This window comes from Chinchilla lanigera, unplaced genomic scaffold (genome assembly GCF_000276665.1).
Source record: "Chinchilla lanigera isolate Chin_1 unplaced genomic scaffold, ChiLan1.0 scaffold00005, whole genome shotgun sequence".
In the NCBI taxonomy this organism is placed as follows: domain Eukaryota; kingdom Metazoa; phylum Chordata; class Mammalia; order Rodentia; family Chinchillidae; genus Chinchilla; species Chinchilla lanigera.
The window spans coordinates 38,770,232-38,787,731 of NW_004955406.1; the positions used below are offsets into that span (position 1 = coordinate 38,770,232).

Below are 17,500 nucleotides of genomic sequence, written 5' to 3' on the forward strand. Positions count from 1 at the left end.
AAAATTAAAAATTTCCAACTTTCTCTCTCCTCTGTTGGCCCATTATAAACTATACACACTCATCACCCAATGTTAAAAAACTTCTGGAAATAAATGTACAAATTAGAGACTAAAGAATGAGTACTCAATAATGTCAACTGAGTTTATTTACAAAATATAGGAACATCAAAGTACTCCCACACATCCAGGTATGGTTACCTTTAGCAATGGTGTTTGACTGAGGACACACGGAAGAGCATACAACTGTGTTACAAACTGTCGGAGTTCATTCACTGTCAACTGATTTTGGGATTTTCCTCCACCAGATCGGTATCTGTAAAAGAAGAATCCAAAGAAGCTATGATATTATGTATGTTTACCACTCATAGGTTCCAGTATCACAGAAGAGCCAACCACGACAGCTTTCCAAGTTTAGCTGCCGAAGAGCCCAAACTCAGTCAAAAGTACAAACCTAGTCTGTCTTTTGCCATTAAGCAACTGCTGGGCTACAGAGGCACACTTCTCTGCATCCTGTGTGACTAAGCGAAGGTGGCGTAAAAGATCATTGTCTGGGAATTTCTTAATTTCAGACTCTTCAATTAAAGCCTTGAAGTTCATAAGGCCTAGGAATAAAGAAAAAAGTCACCTTTTCTGTGATCATTATTTTTACTATTACTATTAGGAAATGAGAGTGTGAGATTGTGTTTTGTTCACTACCTATCCACATAACAAAACTATGGCAATGTTTAGATCATTAATAAATTTGTTCAACTGATTTTGGGGGAGGGAATGGCTAGGCAAGAAGTTTTTAAAACAAATGCCCAGGTGGGCGGGGTGGTGCAAGCTTGTAATCCCTGCACTCAGGAGGCTGACCCAGGAGGATCGCCACAAGAACACCAGCCTGGGCTACATAGTATGTTCAAGGTTGGTCTGAACTACATTCTGAGACCCTGTCTCAAAAAAACACATGCCTAGCACTGGTTTTCAATATAGAAATGTTAAGAGCTAATGGGCTTAAGATACATAGAAAATGGAAAGCAATTTGTAAAGTCAAATAAAAGAGATCTTATTGTAGCTTGGCCCAATTCTTTCTCTCAATTTATTCTTCAGTTGGCAAGTAACTGATATGCTCAGAGACAGAGATACTGCTCCTTTTCCCTAAATGCAAGGGAAAAGTTACCTGTTGGACTACAGAAATGAAAGCAAGTGAAACACTTTGAAAGAGATAGGGGGGGAAAAAAAAGAAAAAAAAAAAAAAAAGGAGAAATAGTGACTTTCAAAGGCACTGAGAAGTGCTGTGGCCCTTAACTTTGTCTGAAACTGAGAAATGAAAACCAGCATTTCAGAGATTCCTAATTTAACGGCATGCTGCTTTTTTGTAAGTTTTTTTTTAAAGTATGTACATAAAGTTTTTCTAAGGTTCATATAAAATGTAAAATGCTGAGAAAGGGAGGTGTAAAAGGTTATTGTTTCCCAAACTATCTTGCATAATTCATACATTAACACTTCTTTTTGATGTAGGGCACCTGCCTCATCCATTTATAGTTTAAAAATGCTCTGCCAGTGCTCTCAAAACCTCCTGACAGAGAAGCTAACCAAGAATGACTCAGCTTGTTTCAAGTATCTGTTTTGTGATAGATAACTCTAGGCTGGCTGCATCACAATCAGCACGAATTTGCTGTTCAGTAAGTAATACTTGTGTATCACATACTTTTCTTCTTGTTGATCTTTGCCTCCAAAGCTTCATTCACATTCAAGGCCCATTCATTATATGATTCTGCTCGAAGCTTCAATGCATTCATCATAGGGTAGAGATCATCCAGAGTGTACCTGTATCTGGAGAGAGAACACCAGCCACCTTTGAGATATATGGCTCTGGAGATAATTAGGTGTCTTTTACTTAACCTCTCAGGCCTGAGCTTTTAGTAAAGACTCAGTACTGTTCATAGAAAAAGGTATTCTTCTTACTTACTGAAGTTTGTATTTATAAGGAGGGCAGGAACATAGTTCTTTTACATGATGCAGGCACACAAGCAAGCCAGGTTTACAAGAACAGGAGATGGCAGACATGAAGCAGGTAGTTTTGCATTTTATACACTGCCGCTCATCATCCGGCAACAGCTCAAAATCCATTCTTTCTGAATCAATTACTCCCTAGAATTAAAGTATACTTTAGAGACTTCCAAAGGAAAATATAATCTGCCAGCCCCCAAGACAAACATCTAGTACCTGAGTTTCAAAAATCACTCCGTCCCCCAAAAAAGCCTTACCAAATATGAATGCATGATGAAAAATGTGTGGGATACAAAGTAGCAATTACCTAGCAAATATGAGCAAGTTAATCTACTTCACCTATCTAAGAAGGATCTATTTTTGGACAAGGTCTTAAGTTTGATCGGAGTGTGAAAAATAATTACCAGGACTACAATACTTCTGAGATTGGCTATCTATCCAAATTGGCCTTGTTCAGACTTAGTTATAGATGAGAGCAAATTAACAAAGGAAATATAAGTGCTTTCTATGTCTAAGGAATTACTACACAGGGCTTCAGAGTGGTATGAGTGGAAAATCCACAAAAAAGAATAAAAATAAAAGGCAGGGCAAACAATCATTCAACTGTTTGTTTGGCTAAAGGGTGACTTTTAGTGTTACGTAAAAAGTTAGCTTCTCAATTATTATCTGAGTAAGGTAGAAAAACTATACCCAGGACTGAAGTACTTCCTAAGCAAAAAAATGTCAAGAAAAACAAGACCACTAAACAATATATCAACTAAAGTTTGTATCACTGGACTTCTAGAAGGCCCTTCTAAGACGTATCTTTTGTAAATCAAAGCCAAACTTCCATTACTTTTTCTCCTTATCTGCAACTAGATCAAATCCAACCTTGAGAATGCCTGTCCTAATTAAGTCAGTTCATGGACCATAAGTGCTTTCATTTTATTTTAATCTTTTTATCAAGTCTAACAATTTCATGGACCTACAAATATGAATAAGGAAAATGCTAATGAATAAACTTTTTATTTTAATCTGGAATAGATCATTAAAAAGGGTTTCGTGGGCTGGTAACCGTGGAAATTTTTGTTTAAAATGCAATTAAAGACCAACCCTATGGAGTTTGATCAAAAATGAATTGAAAAGTTCACAACCAGTTTAAACTTAAAAATTCTTTGAGAAAATGTTAATTCTCAAAGTTACAAAAATTAGCTACCATTTTTATTTATTTTAGCTCCCATTACTGATTGAAGACTTTGATAGGTCATTTAAATCCTCTGGGAATTGTTTTCCACAGTATAAAATATCAGAGAGGAAGTATGCATGTCTTGCTCTTGATCTGTAATGGAAAGAACTCCACACAGCCAACATTCTAGTATTCTACCCAAAGAGGAACGTTAAAAAAAAAAATTAATGTGACTGTAGACATGACTGTCCATGAAGAATCCAATAAAAATCTATTAGAAATAAAACATCAATTTGGTGATATTGTAGGATTCAAGGAGAATACACAAAAGTAAATATACAAATTGTATTTCTATGTATTAACAATAAATGATTGGAAGCTGAAATTTTTAAAGTAGCATTTAAAATGAAACATTTATCTATATAACAGTACCCCAAAAAAGTTAACAAAAAAAGTGACTATCCCATGTCCATGGACTACAAAGTTCACCACTGTTAAAAACATACATTATCCTCAAATTATCATATGTTTAATTTACACCCAATTAAAAATCCCAACAGGGAATATTTTGGTAGAAATCAATAAATTCATTCTAAAATAAACATGGAAAAGGAAAGGAAAGTTTTTGGAGACAAAATAATTTTTTTAAATAAACACAATTGGAAGACTCATACTATTTAATTTCCAGACTTCTTAGAAAGCTGTAACTATGAAAACCATTTGGTATGAATGCAATAAGATAGATGCATAGGTTAACAGAATGGGCAAGGCATGCTCCAGCACTCAGGAGGCTGAAGCAGGAGGATGGCTCAGAGTTTGAGGCCAGCCTGGGCTACATAGTAAGGTGAATGCTATTCTGTTTTTTTGTTTGTTTGTTTGTTTGTTTTTTTTGGTTTTTCTCTGGTATCGGGAACCAAACTCACGACCTTGCGCTTGCCAGGCAGGCGCTTTTGCCGCTGAGCTAAATCCCCAGCCCCGTGAATGCTATTCTGAACTACAAAGTGAGACCCTGTCTCAAAAAAAACAACCAACCAACAAACCAACCAATGAAACAAACATAACAATACAAAACAGAATGGAATAGGGTCCAGAAATAGAATGATACATATGTGGTGAAATGATTTTCACCAAAGTATCAAAGCAAATTAATAGCAAGAAGGTAAATCTTTCAAGAAATGGTGCTGGAACAACTCGAAATCTACATGCAAAATCAAATGATTATTTCTAACCATATTTTGCATAAACAAAAACTACTTGAAGTAGATCAGGACCTAACAGTGAGACTTCAAACGTGAGATTCCTGTATGACTACACTGGAAAAACCTTTCTTAAGTAGGACCCACACCCCATACAAGAAAAAATACGGAGCCAGGCATGGTGGCCCACACCTACAATCCTAGCACTTGGGAGGCTGGGCAGGACTGTTTTGAGTTCAAGGCCAATCTGGGCTACAGAGTGAGTTCAAAGTGAGCCTGAACTACATGACAAGTCCCCATCTCAAAAAAAAAAAAAAAAGTTATAGAAAGTATAGATGTAATATATATAAATAATGCAATTTCACACAGCCAAACAAGAAAAAATACCAATATATTGAACTTCATCAAAATAAAAAACCTGTTAGGCATGGTGACACACTCCTGTAATCACAGCAATAGGGACTGGGAGACTTGCAGGTGGACTGCAAATTTGAGCCCAGTCTGAGCAATTTAGCGACTTAACAAAGGCCTGTTCAAAAAAAATTTTTAAAGGTGGTGGTGGTTGTAACATGTAGCTCACTATGAAGACCCTAGGTTAAATCTTCAGTAGCAGAGGAGAAGAAGAAAAACCTCCTCTTTGTGAAAGATGTGCTAGAAGAATCAAGACAAACTAGACTGGGAAGCCAGGCATGGTGGCACTTACCTATAATCCCACCATTCAGGAGGCTGAGGCAGGAGGATCATTTGGAGTTCAAGACCAGCCTGGGATACAAAGTAACCTCAAGGCCAGCCTGAACTGCAGAGCAAGACCCTGTCTCAAAAAGACCAAAAAAAACCCCAACAAAACAAAAACAACAAAAAAACCTGGACTGGGAAAACATATTAGTAGAAAATATATCCAGAATATATAAAGCACTCTTACACCAATTCAATTTATAAAGAAGTAAAAAAAGAAAGAAAAGAGGGGGAGCAGAACATTTCAACCAAAGAGACAAATATAGGTGACAAATAAGTACACAATAAGATAATCAATGCAAATAAAAATGACAATGAGACATTACAGTGCATCCATTAGGATAGCCTTAAAGGAAATTAAATAGTAAGGAAAGGTTTCTTAAAATGATATTAAAGTGTACGAAAACATTAATGAGTTAGATCTAGTGGCATCAATTAGATTTCCATAAAACTTACCAATTTACGGACCACTTCCCTTAAAGCTTTTTCATCCTCAATCATAATGGCCATGTCTTTTTGAACAGTGGAAGCCACTACAACATCCAGGACATCAGCCTTGGAAGCCATCTTACAAATCATCTCATCATGGGAAAATACACAGTAACGGTGAAGCAAGCGATAATGTTCCACACACTGTCGGCCCAGTGGCAGCTGTGTCAAAGGACAGAAGAAAGTACATGCCATCCATTTGTCTTCTATTTCCACAAATTTTCATTGTATTATCAGATTTTCAAATATCACATCCTGGGTCAAAACACCACCTATCAAAAATAAAACCAGACTCTAACCTCCCCTAACTAGGCCCTAAACTGTATTTATCCTGGTATCCCAAATATCTGGCATATTAGATATCTTAACTGTAGAAATGCTTTGTAAAAACATAGGAGTATTAGCAGTGAAATATAAAATGCACAGTAATATGGAGTACAACTAGAAATATAAATTTCTTGAAACACACCACTTGAACTGTTATGTTCAACCAACTTCAGGACTACATAATGGACAATAAATTTAGATACAACTAATACTATTACAAAAGCACTGCAACAAAATTACCACGCAGGTTTAATACCACACATATCTCATCTACACAGTTCTTTTAGGTAAATGAAAAGCATTAATAAATATTGATAAATATTCAATTTTAACTGAAACCAAATATATCACTGAATTGTTGTTGTGGATAATTTAAGTCAGTATGTGCAAAATTTCAGAATGGAACTATTTGCTACAAGTGTGCAAAGAGCTTCAGTCAAAGTATAAATCAATGGGCTCCTTTCCTCACCCAGAAAGTCTTTGCTACAAAAGCCAGGCTACTCAGGAGGCTGAAACATGAGAATTCTTTGGGCTCAGGAGTGCTGGGTCAGCCTAGGCAACTAATAATAATATCCCATTCCAAACAAAAATAAAACTCTACCACACAAAAAAGAAAGTCTTCCAATGAAAGAAAAAAATGTTGGGCTTGGAAAGTAGTTTAGTGTTAGAAACACTTATCTGCATATACAACACCCTAGATTCATTCTGCAGCACCAAAAAGAGGAGGAAGTAAAGGAGGACAAGAAGAAGAGGAGGAAGTGTTTAAAAGAAAAGAACCTCAGCTGAACTAAACACTGTACTTAGTAGTACACCTCTGACTTACAATGCAGTATAGGTGCCTTACCTAATTGCAGACTGGTAAACAATTTGCAGGTTGGCCCACTGAGCAGCAGTGGGTGAAGTTACCATACACATGTCAATTTTTGAAGTGCTACATACCATTTCTACAGGAAAAACAACAGATTTGAAAAAGCTCACGCACCCATAATTACATACCCAATCAACAGTGCAGAAGTTCACAGCCTCAGCAAAATTAAAACCTTGGTTAAAACCACTGTGGTAGGCTCTTGGAAATGTAATCACAAACTCCCCAGCACACTGATTTGTTCGATAAACCTAAAGAAACAGATATTGGAGATTTTTAATATTCTTTGATAGTGACATTCTTGCCAAAGATAATTTGGACACAGGCTATATGATAACAACCCCCCCGTCCCCGCACGCACACCCAATTTACAGTTTTCTGCCAATTAAAAGTTAACAAGATTCTGGATGTGGTGGCACACACCTGTAATCCCACCACTTGGGAGGCTGAGGCAGAAGAATTGCTGTGAGTTCGAGGCCAGCCTGAACTACAGTGAGCTCAGGGATAACCTGAACTGCAGAGTGAGACCCTGTCTCAAAAAAAAAGAAAAAAAGAAAAAGAAAAAAAGTGGGCATGGTTAGGGCATGCTTATAATGCCAGCACTCAAGAGGCTGAGGCAGGAGGATTGCTGTGAGTTTGAGACCAGCCTGAACTACAAAGCAATACTCTGTCTCAAAAAGAAAAAGTTAACAAAAAAAGTTACTTTGATAGAATATCACCTAATTTTTGCCAGAAATAGAGCACGAGTTAATTAGTATCTGAACACAAAATATGGTTATATTATAAAAGTGTAGCCATCCCTTCTGAGAAGGATCCATCTCCCTACTTACCATTATCTATCTTTTATTTGGAATCAGGGTGTGTTGTGTACACAGGTACCAACTCCACACATGGAGTGTAAACAAACACACAAACATGTACTAAACTTAAAAAAAACTGTGGCCACATCCAAGATCAAGACACATCTTTCTAAACACAGCTAGAATCAAGAATATCCTAATGCTTTTAGAACTTTCAGTGATAAATAGCTGGCCACGACACGCGTGCTATAGGTTTGCCACCACAATCCTAATGCAGTATTATCATCCCCAAATAGGGTCTCCTATCACCACTTTAAGAAATTCACGAATCTCACAATACACACAGCTCCTCCAGAACTGGACCTCATGCATACCTGCCATCATTGCCCTCTTTTGACCCATCTCACTCCAAAAGCACTTGTGTTTCTCTAGGCACAAAAATCCTTTACACAATTTGTTACAGAATATTAGATACTTTTTTTTGCAGTGCTAGGGATTGAACCTGGCCTTGCACATACTACTCAAGTGCGCAACCACTAAGCCACATCTCAGCCCTAGATACTTTCTAAATCCTCTATATTTCTATACCAGTGACTGTTTAGTGTAGTGCCTAGAATAAACAGCATTGATACCAACTGGGTACTTGTCAGAAATGCAAACCATGAAGCCCCATTGCAGGCCAACAGAATCAGAAATATTGAGGTCAGCTGTGTGCTTGCTAAAACAGAGGCTAATGTTTAAAGACAACTTATTGCACAAACGCTTCTACCTGGATTACTTCCTCCTTGCTCTGCTCTTTGCCAAACATATTCTGTAATAAGCAGAGGCTCCAATTCCTCTTTCAGGCAGCATCACACTTAGTAGCCTTTTCTGATTCTGGACAGAGTTAGTAATTTCCTAGTTAACAGCACAGTCAAGCCATGCCACCCTTTCCATATCAGTGAAAACACTGTCTTTTCCCTTAAATTTTGAATCCTTAAATGAACAAGGAGTTGACTCATCAATTGCTATAGACCCAGAATCTAGCCCCATGTAGTTCACTCAGGGCTAAGTCTCATCTACAGCAAGCTCCTCTTGACAAATGGGAAAGACCAAGCAAAATGAGGAAAGGGAAACTACTAACGATGAGATGACAGAACTTCAACACTTATTGATCATTATTTTCTAAGCCATAGTCCATATACAACTGATGATCCCTCAAAGCAAAGTTCTGTCTGCCCACACTGCCAAGCCTGTGAACCATAGATCACATAATTTAGATCATAGCATGACCAAGAATTCACATTATCACTGTTATTCTATCATTCACATTTTATCTAACTAAGCAGGATGGACTCTTCAACTTCATATATCTCAATCTGGCTTCCCTAAATAGCTTCAGAATATTTTTCAAAAGGAAGTAGGCACAGGAGTGTCACTTTGTAGATAGCAACTTTAACAGCCCCTCTCAGTCCAGACTACAAGCCATGATATCCAAGTTCAAGACTGCCAAGTAAATTCTCACTTTATTTTTATTTTATTTTATTTTTTTTTTGATTTTTCTCCGGTACCAGGAACCGAACTCACGACCTTGCGCTTGCCAGGCAGGCGATTTTGCCGCTGAGCTAAATCCCCAGCCCCTAAATTCTCACTTTAAAAAAAGCCTAAATCAGCAGAGGAACACAATAAAATTAATTTCTATCAATCATGCTATTTTCGTTCACCATTTGAAATTAAGATCATATAGATTCAATAAATTTTTTTTTTTTTAACGTAAGGACAAGGTCCAAAGGATTCTGACACCAGAGTTTAGTTCTAACTGTAACATAATCTGTCCACTTTCACAGTAAACTAATTTATACTGATGTAATTATTTTTAAAAGTTTATGTTGAAGCCAGGGATTACACCTGTAATCCCAGCACTCTAGAGGCTGAGGCAGGAGGATTGTTGAGAGTTCGAGGCCAGCCTGGGCTACAAAGGGAGCTCAAGGTCAGCCTGAACTGCATAGCTAGACCCTGTCTCAAAAAGACAAAAAATAAAGTTTATGTTGCTGGGCATGGTGGCGCATGCCTGTAATCCCAACACTCAAGAGGCTGAGGTGGAAGAACTGCTACAAGTTTAAGGCCAGCCTAAACTACACAGCGAGACAAAAAAAGAAAAGTTTATGTTTCATTGATCAAAAGATTAAAGCTATTGGGTAGGTGTGGTGGTGAGGCCTGTAATCTTAGTACTCAGGAGGCTAATGGAGGACCACTGTGAGCTTGACTCCAGCCTGGGATACAAAGTGAGTTCAAGGCCACCCTGAACTACAAGCCAGCTTGGGGGAGGGTGTGTGTGATAAAACTATAAATAAAAACTAGTTTTGAAAGTACTCACAGTGATGGTTATACAACCTGTGAATACACTAAAACACTGATTGCATACTGAAAAAAAAGTATTGGTTATTATCTGCAAAGTAAGGCTGTTCAGTTATCTATGGTATAAGCTATAAAAAGGAACTAAAAAAAGAATAATTAATTTTTATGGTGTCTAAGGATCTAGTCCCATAAGGTTAATGCTGAGTAGTACCAAACTGCATAAAACGGCTGTTTCTGCTATTAAGTTACACACAGCCAAGTCAATGGAAAAAGTGAACTATGAGGAAAAAGAGAAGTGATTAATTAAGTCTGAGCTGCAGGAGGATTAATCCAAAACATACAGGCACTTCATGAGTCATCAGGGTATTGGGGTTCATGATGGTCACAAGCTGATGGAGGAGGTCAGGTTGGGACACGAAGAGCTCTGGAGCTAATTTCTTCATGACGTTTTCTAGCTGCTCAGCAGCATACCCTGGGACGCCATACCAGGTTTTTGGCTCACCCCTGGAAACATATTTATAAAAATTTTAAAACAGTTATAGACAATTTTATAAACAATTATTTCTATTTTATAAACAATTTATAAAAATAAATCAATCTGCAACAGTGACACCAACAAAATGATCAACCCATTCTCATATTCTTCAGACCCTGCTCTGTGAGACTAAGCTACATAAAGGAATGTTCATACTGAAGAAGTATCACTAGAAATGTGATCTGAACATATGTAATACATTTTCCCTCTCTCAAGTATAAAGTTTAAGCATAAGAATTTCTATCTGTGGTTCACCTCTAGCTGCCAGTTTTATATGACCATTTAAAAAAATACACTATCTACAATTTCTAAGACTATGAAGCATCACATTTGCTACAGGATATATGGTTACCAAAATTTCCTGTAACAACTGACAAAAGATGGCAACTGTTATGGTTTATACATGGACGGTTCCCCAAAGCCTAATGAAACCATAGGCGGGCTTTTGGAAGATGAGACTGCAGGAGTGTTAGCGATGACTGGTGTTAGCACATGGGGGTCTGAACTTGAAAGATGTATCTCCCTTTCCGGATCTTCATTCCACTATTTACTTCCTACCCACCAAGCAGTGAGAAGCCCCCCGCCCCATGCCATCCAGCCCTGGACCAGCTGACTACGGACTGAAAAGTGAGACAAACTATGTGGATCTCTCCTCCCTTAAGTTGTGGGTGTCACATGTCTTGTCTCTGTAATGAGAGGAAGTAATTAAGACAGCACCTCTCCATCTTCCTGTCCTTTGTCCATTCTGATAGATGAGGTAAAATGAAACACTAATAAGGCAATTAGCACTACTAAAGAACTTATTCTTCAAAGCACTCTTTACTTTAAAACTTGGAACAATTGCCCAGGGAAGCAGAATTGATGTTATACATTCATATGTCAACTCCTTTTTTTTTTTTGGGGGGGGGGTGTCTTCTTGAGACAGGGTCTTACTATGTAGCCCAGGCTGGCCTCGAACTCTCAATGATCCTCCTGCCTCAGGCTCCTGAGTGCTGGAATTACAGGAGTGCACCACCACACCTGGATTGCCAACTCCATTTTCCTGTGATACATCCTCAAACTCCTTGTGTGGGGAACTGGAGTTACAGATCTTCAAATATTTTTCCACTTAGAAGCAGGAGTAGTGGGTAGATGTGAAGAATGGCTTTGGTTGAAGCAAGAGTTTAAACAGTAAAGAAAGCCAAGTATTTGTACTAGCACAGACACACCCCAGCACCCCTCCACATACTCTACAGTGTTGTGATGCCAGAAATCAGCACAACAAAAATGAAGCTGGCAACCCCAAAGACCTAGAAGACATGATGAACCTACACCCTGGTTCCTCTCCCAAAGCAGATCTGGGTTACCACTGCCTCCAAATGAGACTGCCCGCAGTGAAAGGTTCAGTGCTTTGTAGCCTTTTAAAGGTAAAGATTCCTTTACTTCAGATAAAAATGATCCTGTCCCCTAAAACATGCTACACTTGCAAAATAGTGTGAGTGCAACTTCAGAGGATCCATGGACTTTCTAGGAAGCTTTATGAACCACTGTCTTAATTTGAAAGAACGTTTACTCTAACGTTGTGTGTGTGTATGTAGTGGGGTGAATTGTTACTCTTCAGACTCAGCTGAGATACATTTGAGTGCAAGAGAAAAGTTCTCCCCAGCTTGCAATAGTGATTATAGATTATGGGAACCTCACCAGTGCAGGTAATTGATCGAATAGCTCCAGTGGTCTTCAATATGCCAACAGAAGGAAGAAAAGCACATTCCAACATACAGCCAAGGCAATTTCATGCCACATATGTCCGCAGTAATGTGAGCAAGGACAGACTGCTCCATCACTGGCATATTGTTCAGATTCCAGCCACTATCAAGATATTCCTAAAAATAAGAAGACAAAAGAGGATGAAGTTTCAGCTATAGCATACTAGCAACTTTAGAATTCTTTCTAAAAGCTGTCTGAAAATAGTCTCCTTCAAAATAACAGCACCAGGTAAAGAGTAGAAGAGGCTAAAAAAAAAAAAAGAAATGGTAGAGCGACACCAAGGTTAGGAAACACACTTTCTTGGCCCAGCATGGTGGCGCACGCCTGTAATCCCAGCACTTGGGAGGCTGAGGCAGGAGGATCGCTGTGAGTTCGAGACCAGCCTGAGCTACAAAGGGAGCTCAAGGCCAGCCTGAACTGCATAGTGAGACCCTGCCTCAAAAAAGACAAAAAAAAAAAAGGCTAACTTCTAGGATTGTTTTGTTATTTTTTGAGAGAGGGTCTTGCTACGTTGCCCAGGGTACCCTGGAACATACTATGTAGCCTCCAAGTTGTGATCTTCCTGCCTTAGCCACCTGAGTGATGGGATTGCAAGTATATGACACTATGCCTGGGTCAGTATATACTTTTATTCCTATTTTTGTGGGTAAGGAGGAACATAAACTGTAGGAGTCTACCTATATAAAGTACAAAAATAGGCAAACTAATCGAGGAGGGGAGGGGAGGGAAAGGGAGAGGAGAGGACAGGAGGACATGGTGGTATACGACTGTAATCCCAGCACTCAGGAGGCTGAGGCAGGAAGATCACCATGAGTTAGAGGCCAGCCTAGACTACATAAGTTGAGTTCAAGGCCAGCCTGAACAACACAGAGAGACCCTGTCTCAAAAAAAAGAGAGAAAAGAGAGAAAGCAATCAAGGAGAGGGAAATAGGGGATCTTCTAGACGGCTGGGAATATCTTTTTTCTTGTTCTAGTGCTGGCTACATGGGTGTGCTTGGCTTGTGAAAACTCATCAAGCTATATGATTAGGTACTTTTCTGTGAATGTTAGGTTTAAAAAAAAAAAAAAAATTTAAAAAAGAACTTTACCTCTTACCAGAATAGGAACAAAAATCTTTCAAGGTGGTGATGGGTGTGGAAAACACTAGCTTGTGAGGCTGTGCAGGGAAAGGAACCCTTCTACATTGTTGGGGGGAATGTATAGTGGCACATTATTTCCATGGTACCACTATGGAGATTCTTCAAACAACTAAAATTAGATATTCCACTTGACCCAGCTATTCCTTTCCAGATAGCTTCACAAAAGAGTTATAAAGACATCATATTATAATGATGTGTATATACTCATGTTTATATGAGTAAATACCCACAATTTATTGTAGTTAAATAATCTTGGAAGCAGCCTATATGTCCATCAACAGATGAATGGATAAAGAAAATGTGGTATTTTTAGACAACTAAGTACTACTCTGCCATAATGAAAGATAAAACTTGAATCCTGGGCTGAGGATATAGCTCAGTGGCATAAGCGCCTGCCTGGCAAGCACAAGGTCGTAAGTTCAATCCCTGGTACCGCAAAAAAAAACAAAAAAAAAACAAAAAAAACAAAAAAACCTTGAATCCTTTGTAGGAAAATGGATGTTACATGAAGTAAATGAGACACACAATCTTAATTAAGCATCTCATGGTTTCTTTTGAGATACTCAAATTATAAATGAAGAGCAAAATAAAAGACAGTAGTAGGAAAAAAAAAAAAAAAAGACAGTAGTAGGAGGAGGATAGGTCTTCCAACAATGAGAGGATCAAAAGATGGAGGGAGATGATTCCCAGTACCAAAAGAAGGGAGACAGAGATGGAGAGAGAAAGAAAGGAAAGGAGGGAAAGGGATGAAACAAGAATTAAGGGGGCTGGGGATTTAGCTCAGCGAAACAGCGCCTGCCTGGCAAGCCCAAGGTCATGAGTTCGATTCCCGGTACCGGAAAAAAAACAAAACAAAAAAAAAAAAACAAAGAAAAAAGATTTAGGATGTGTTATGTGCATGTACCAACCCCACACAAGGAGTGTAAGCATTAGGAACTGCAAACACATATAATGTCTTTTAAAAAGATAAATAGGTACGGTTTCTACCCCTCTGATTTTCTTCAGAAGGAGAAAGGTAGGTTATAGAATCTGAAGTCGAAGGATGGTTAAGTAATTTTCTCTTTCACCACGATGTAGTGGCAGTTAGCACTAAAACTGTCACTCAACTTTTCTTGAAATCACTGAAAAAAATTTTTTTTTTTTTTTTTTGGTTTTTCTCCAGTACCAGGAACCGAACTCACGACCTTGCGCTTGCCAGGCCAGCGCTTTGCCGCTGAGCTAAATCCCCAGCCCCTCACTGAAAATTTGATAAGTAAAGATCTGCTGAAAGTAATAGTAAGTAGTATCAAGCTGACCAAACAGAATTTCAATAAATTAACTCAATTTCCAACCCACTTACATGGGTATTTATTTATTGATTTATTGTCTTTATGAGTCTCTCATTCTTTTTTTTTTTTTGTCTTCTTGAGACAGCATCTTGCTATGCAGTTCAGGCTGGCCTTGAGCACACTTTGTAGCCCAGGCTGTCCTCAAACTCCTGCAATGATCCTCCTGCCTCAGCCTCAAGAGTGCTGGGATTACAGGCATGTGCCACTACGCCCGGCTTGGGCTTTTGTTTTTAACAGGAAGATTAGTTTTTTTTAATGTATTTTTAAAGTTTTTTTGTGATACACAGGATCCACTATACAGTCCAGGTTAGCCTTGAACTTATGATCGGTCTGCCTTCGCCTCCAAAGAGCTAAAATTCCAGGCATGTGCCACCATGACCACAAAGCTACTATTAATCCTGTATTATACCCTCCAGGTCAAGAGTATGTAGAGTATGCCTTGAAATGCAGATCGCCCTCACATCACAAACTAAAAGTGCTCCACACAGCTTGGGCCTACCTCTTCTTCAGGGGAAAGTTTGATTTTTCCATCTCGAACTGGAAAGCCACTGCCAAATTCTTTTGAAGCAATATCGGCTCCATATTCTACTGTGACATCTTCTTCAATAGTGCTTACCAGTCGCCAAAATTCTTTCTCAACCAGCTCTGTGGGAACCATCTGGAAATATATAATGAAGAAGGGAAAAAAATGAGTTTTTTCAGTCATTCACAAACTGCCAATCTGACTTGGTAAGTTAGATAAAAAAGGAATCACACAGCAGCTTTCTAAGGAAAAATCCTCTCTGTAATGGTCTATCATGAATCCCAGACAATTCAGGCAATGTAAGAATTTTATAATGAGCAAATCAAAACAAACAAAAAAAGAGTAACTAAAAGGAACTAAGAATTCTCCCAGGTATGGTGGTACATGCCTATAATCCCAGCACTTGAGAGGCTGGGGCAGGTGAAGCACTGTGAGTTTGACCACAGCATAGGCTACATAGTTAGCTCAAGGCCAGCCTGAACTACATAGCAAGACCCTATCTCAAAAAATAAACAGTAACAACAACAAAAAAACATGTTCTTCTATCACAGACCTGGCCACAATTGTAAAAGGGAGCCAAGAAAGTAAAATGTTGATATTTCCAAATTGGAAATGTTTGAGAAAAGTAGTATACAACATGGTTGGAAACTGTATAGTAAAAACTGTTAGCTGTGTTTGAATGATGCTTTTGAACACACTATCTGGGTCTATCCTTTTATTCTTTCCATTAGACCTGGCTAAGCATAATGTAGACAAACATAATGAAAAAGACAGGTTGCAGGATACAAATACAAAGAGCAGTTACTTTGCAGCAGCATGTCTTAAAATAAAAAGCCACCAGACTGTCAAAGACCTCTTGTTAATCTGATTTGAGTCTAGAGGCAAGTAACTTAAATATGCATAAATGAATGTGGTCATCTTTTTAAGAAAAAAGCCAACTAAAGACAAGGTGCGAAGCTCCAGTGGTGCAATCAGTTAGCGTGCAGTATTTATATAACAAAGACAAGGTGATATGGTTGAAAAAAATCTATGAGGAAATACTATGATGCACAAGTCAAAAGAACTAAAAATTCAAATGGAGTATAAATTTAAGCCCAGGGCTGGAGATATAGCTCAGTGGCACAAGCACCTGCCTGGCAAGTGCAAGGTCCTCAGTTTGATTCCTGGTACTAAATAAGTAAATAAATCAATAAATCTATTTAAACCCATTAGCAGGTAAACATTTTATGTAACAAAATGTTAGTCATATTAGGGAAAACAGGTTTGCTAATATATTTTGCGGATTCCATAAGTTGACACAGCTATTGAGGCAGGATACAGGACAAATATATTCATATGACCTTACTTATCTCAAGAAGATAATCCAATTAAAGAGATTTGCATGTATGACACATTTGTTGTAGCATTAGTACTAAGCAAAACCAGAGCTTAAATACCCAGTATTACTGCAGGAAACCATTTAATTTTGGTGTACTCACTTGAAGAAATATTAAATGCTAAATCATACTTATGCTTCTAAGTGATTAATAGAGAATTAAAAATGGTATCTTAACTGGGCATGGTGGTGCACGCCTGTAAACCCTGCACTTGGAAGACTGAGGCAGGAGAATCATTGCAGGAGTCCGAGAACAGCCTGGGCTATAAAGTGAGCTCAAGGCCAGCCTGAACTGCATAGTGAGACTCTTTCTCAAAAAGGCAAAAAAAAAAAAATCTTATCCTGAAGTTTTCAGTGCTAATTTAGGATTACTTAACAACATACAACAAATGTGTTCCCAAGGCATACCACACTGCCTAGCCCATAGCAATCACTCAATGAATTTTGTGAGTGCAGTATAGTGGCAAATGCCTGTAATCCAACCACTCAGGAGGCCTCAGGCCTCAAGATCACTGTGAGTTCAAGGCCAGCCTGAACTACATGCAAGACCCTGCCTCAAAACACAAAATAAGTAAATTTTGTTAAGTTTTCTTTAAATTATGTGTGCTGGGGCTAGGGATATAGCTCAGCGGCACAAGTGCCTGCCTAGCAAGCACAAAGTTGAGTTTGATTCCTAGTTCCTAAAAAAATAAAATAAAATAAAATAAAATAAATTTATTGTGTGTGCTGTACTGAAAGGACTGAAAGCTAATTTTTTACTGGTCTTTTTTTTTTTTTTTTTTTTAAAACGGTACTGGGAATCAAACTTGGGACCTTGCACTTGCAAGGCAGGCGCTTGTGCCACTGAGCTATATCCCCAGCCCTTACTGGTCTTATATTACTGTTGTGTGCATTTTGTGTAAAAGAAGCATTTCTAGTGGAACCCTTGAATGAAAAATAAGAATGCAT

The 17,500-nt window shown here is 38.3% G+C and overlaps 1 protein-coding gene across 1 annotated transcript in view; it reads right to left on the reverse strand.

Annotated features, from left to right (window-relative positions):
* The window catches only part of Kdm5b (lysine (K)-specific demethylase 5B), a 67,875-nt gene that overhangs the window by 15,012 nt on the left and 35,363 nt on the right, over nt 1-17,500 (reverse strand). The window contains exons 10-18 of the mRNA XM_005375227.2: nt 15,154-15,312; nt 12,122-12,303; nt 10,248-10,410; nt 6,901-7,020; nt 5,545-5,739; nt 1,952-2,133; nt 1,691-1,815; nt 452-602; nt 199-313 (exon numbers count right to left, since the gene is read on the reverse strand). Coding sequence (XP_005375284.1) covers nt 199-313; nt 452-602; nt 1,691-1,815; nt 1,952-2,133; nt 5,545-5,739; nt 6,901-7,020; nt 10,248-10,410; nt 12,122-12,303; nt 15,154-15,312 — 1,392 coding nt within the window. The remainder of the gene's footprint in view (nt 1-198; nt 314-451; nt 603-1,690; nt 1,816-1,951; nt 2,134-5,544; nt 5,740-6,900; nt 7,021-10,247; nt 10,411-12,121; nt 12,304-15,153; nt 15,313-17,500) is intronic.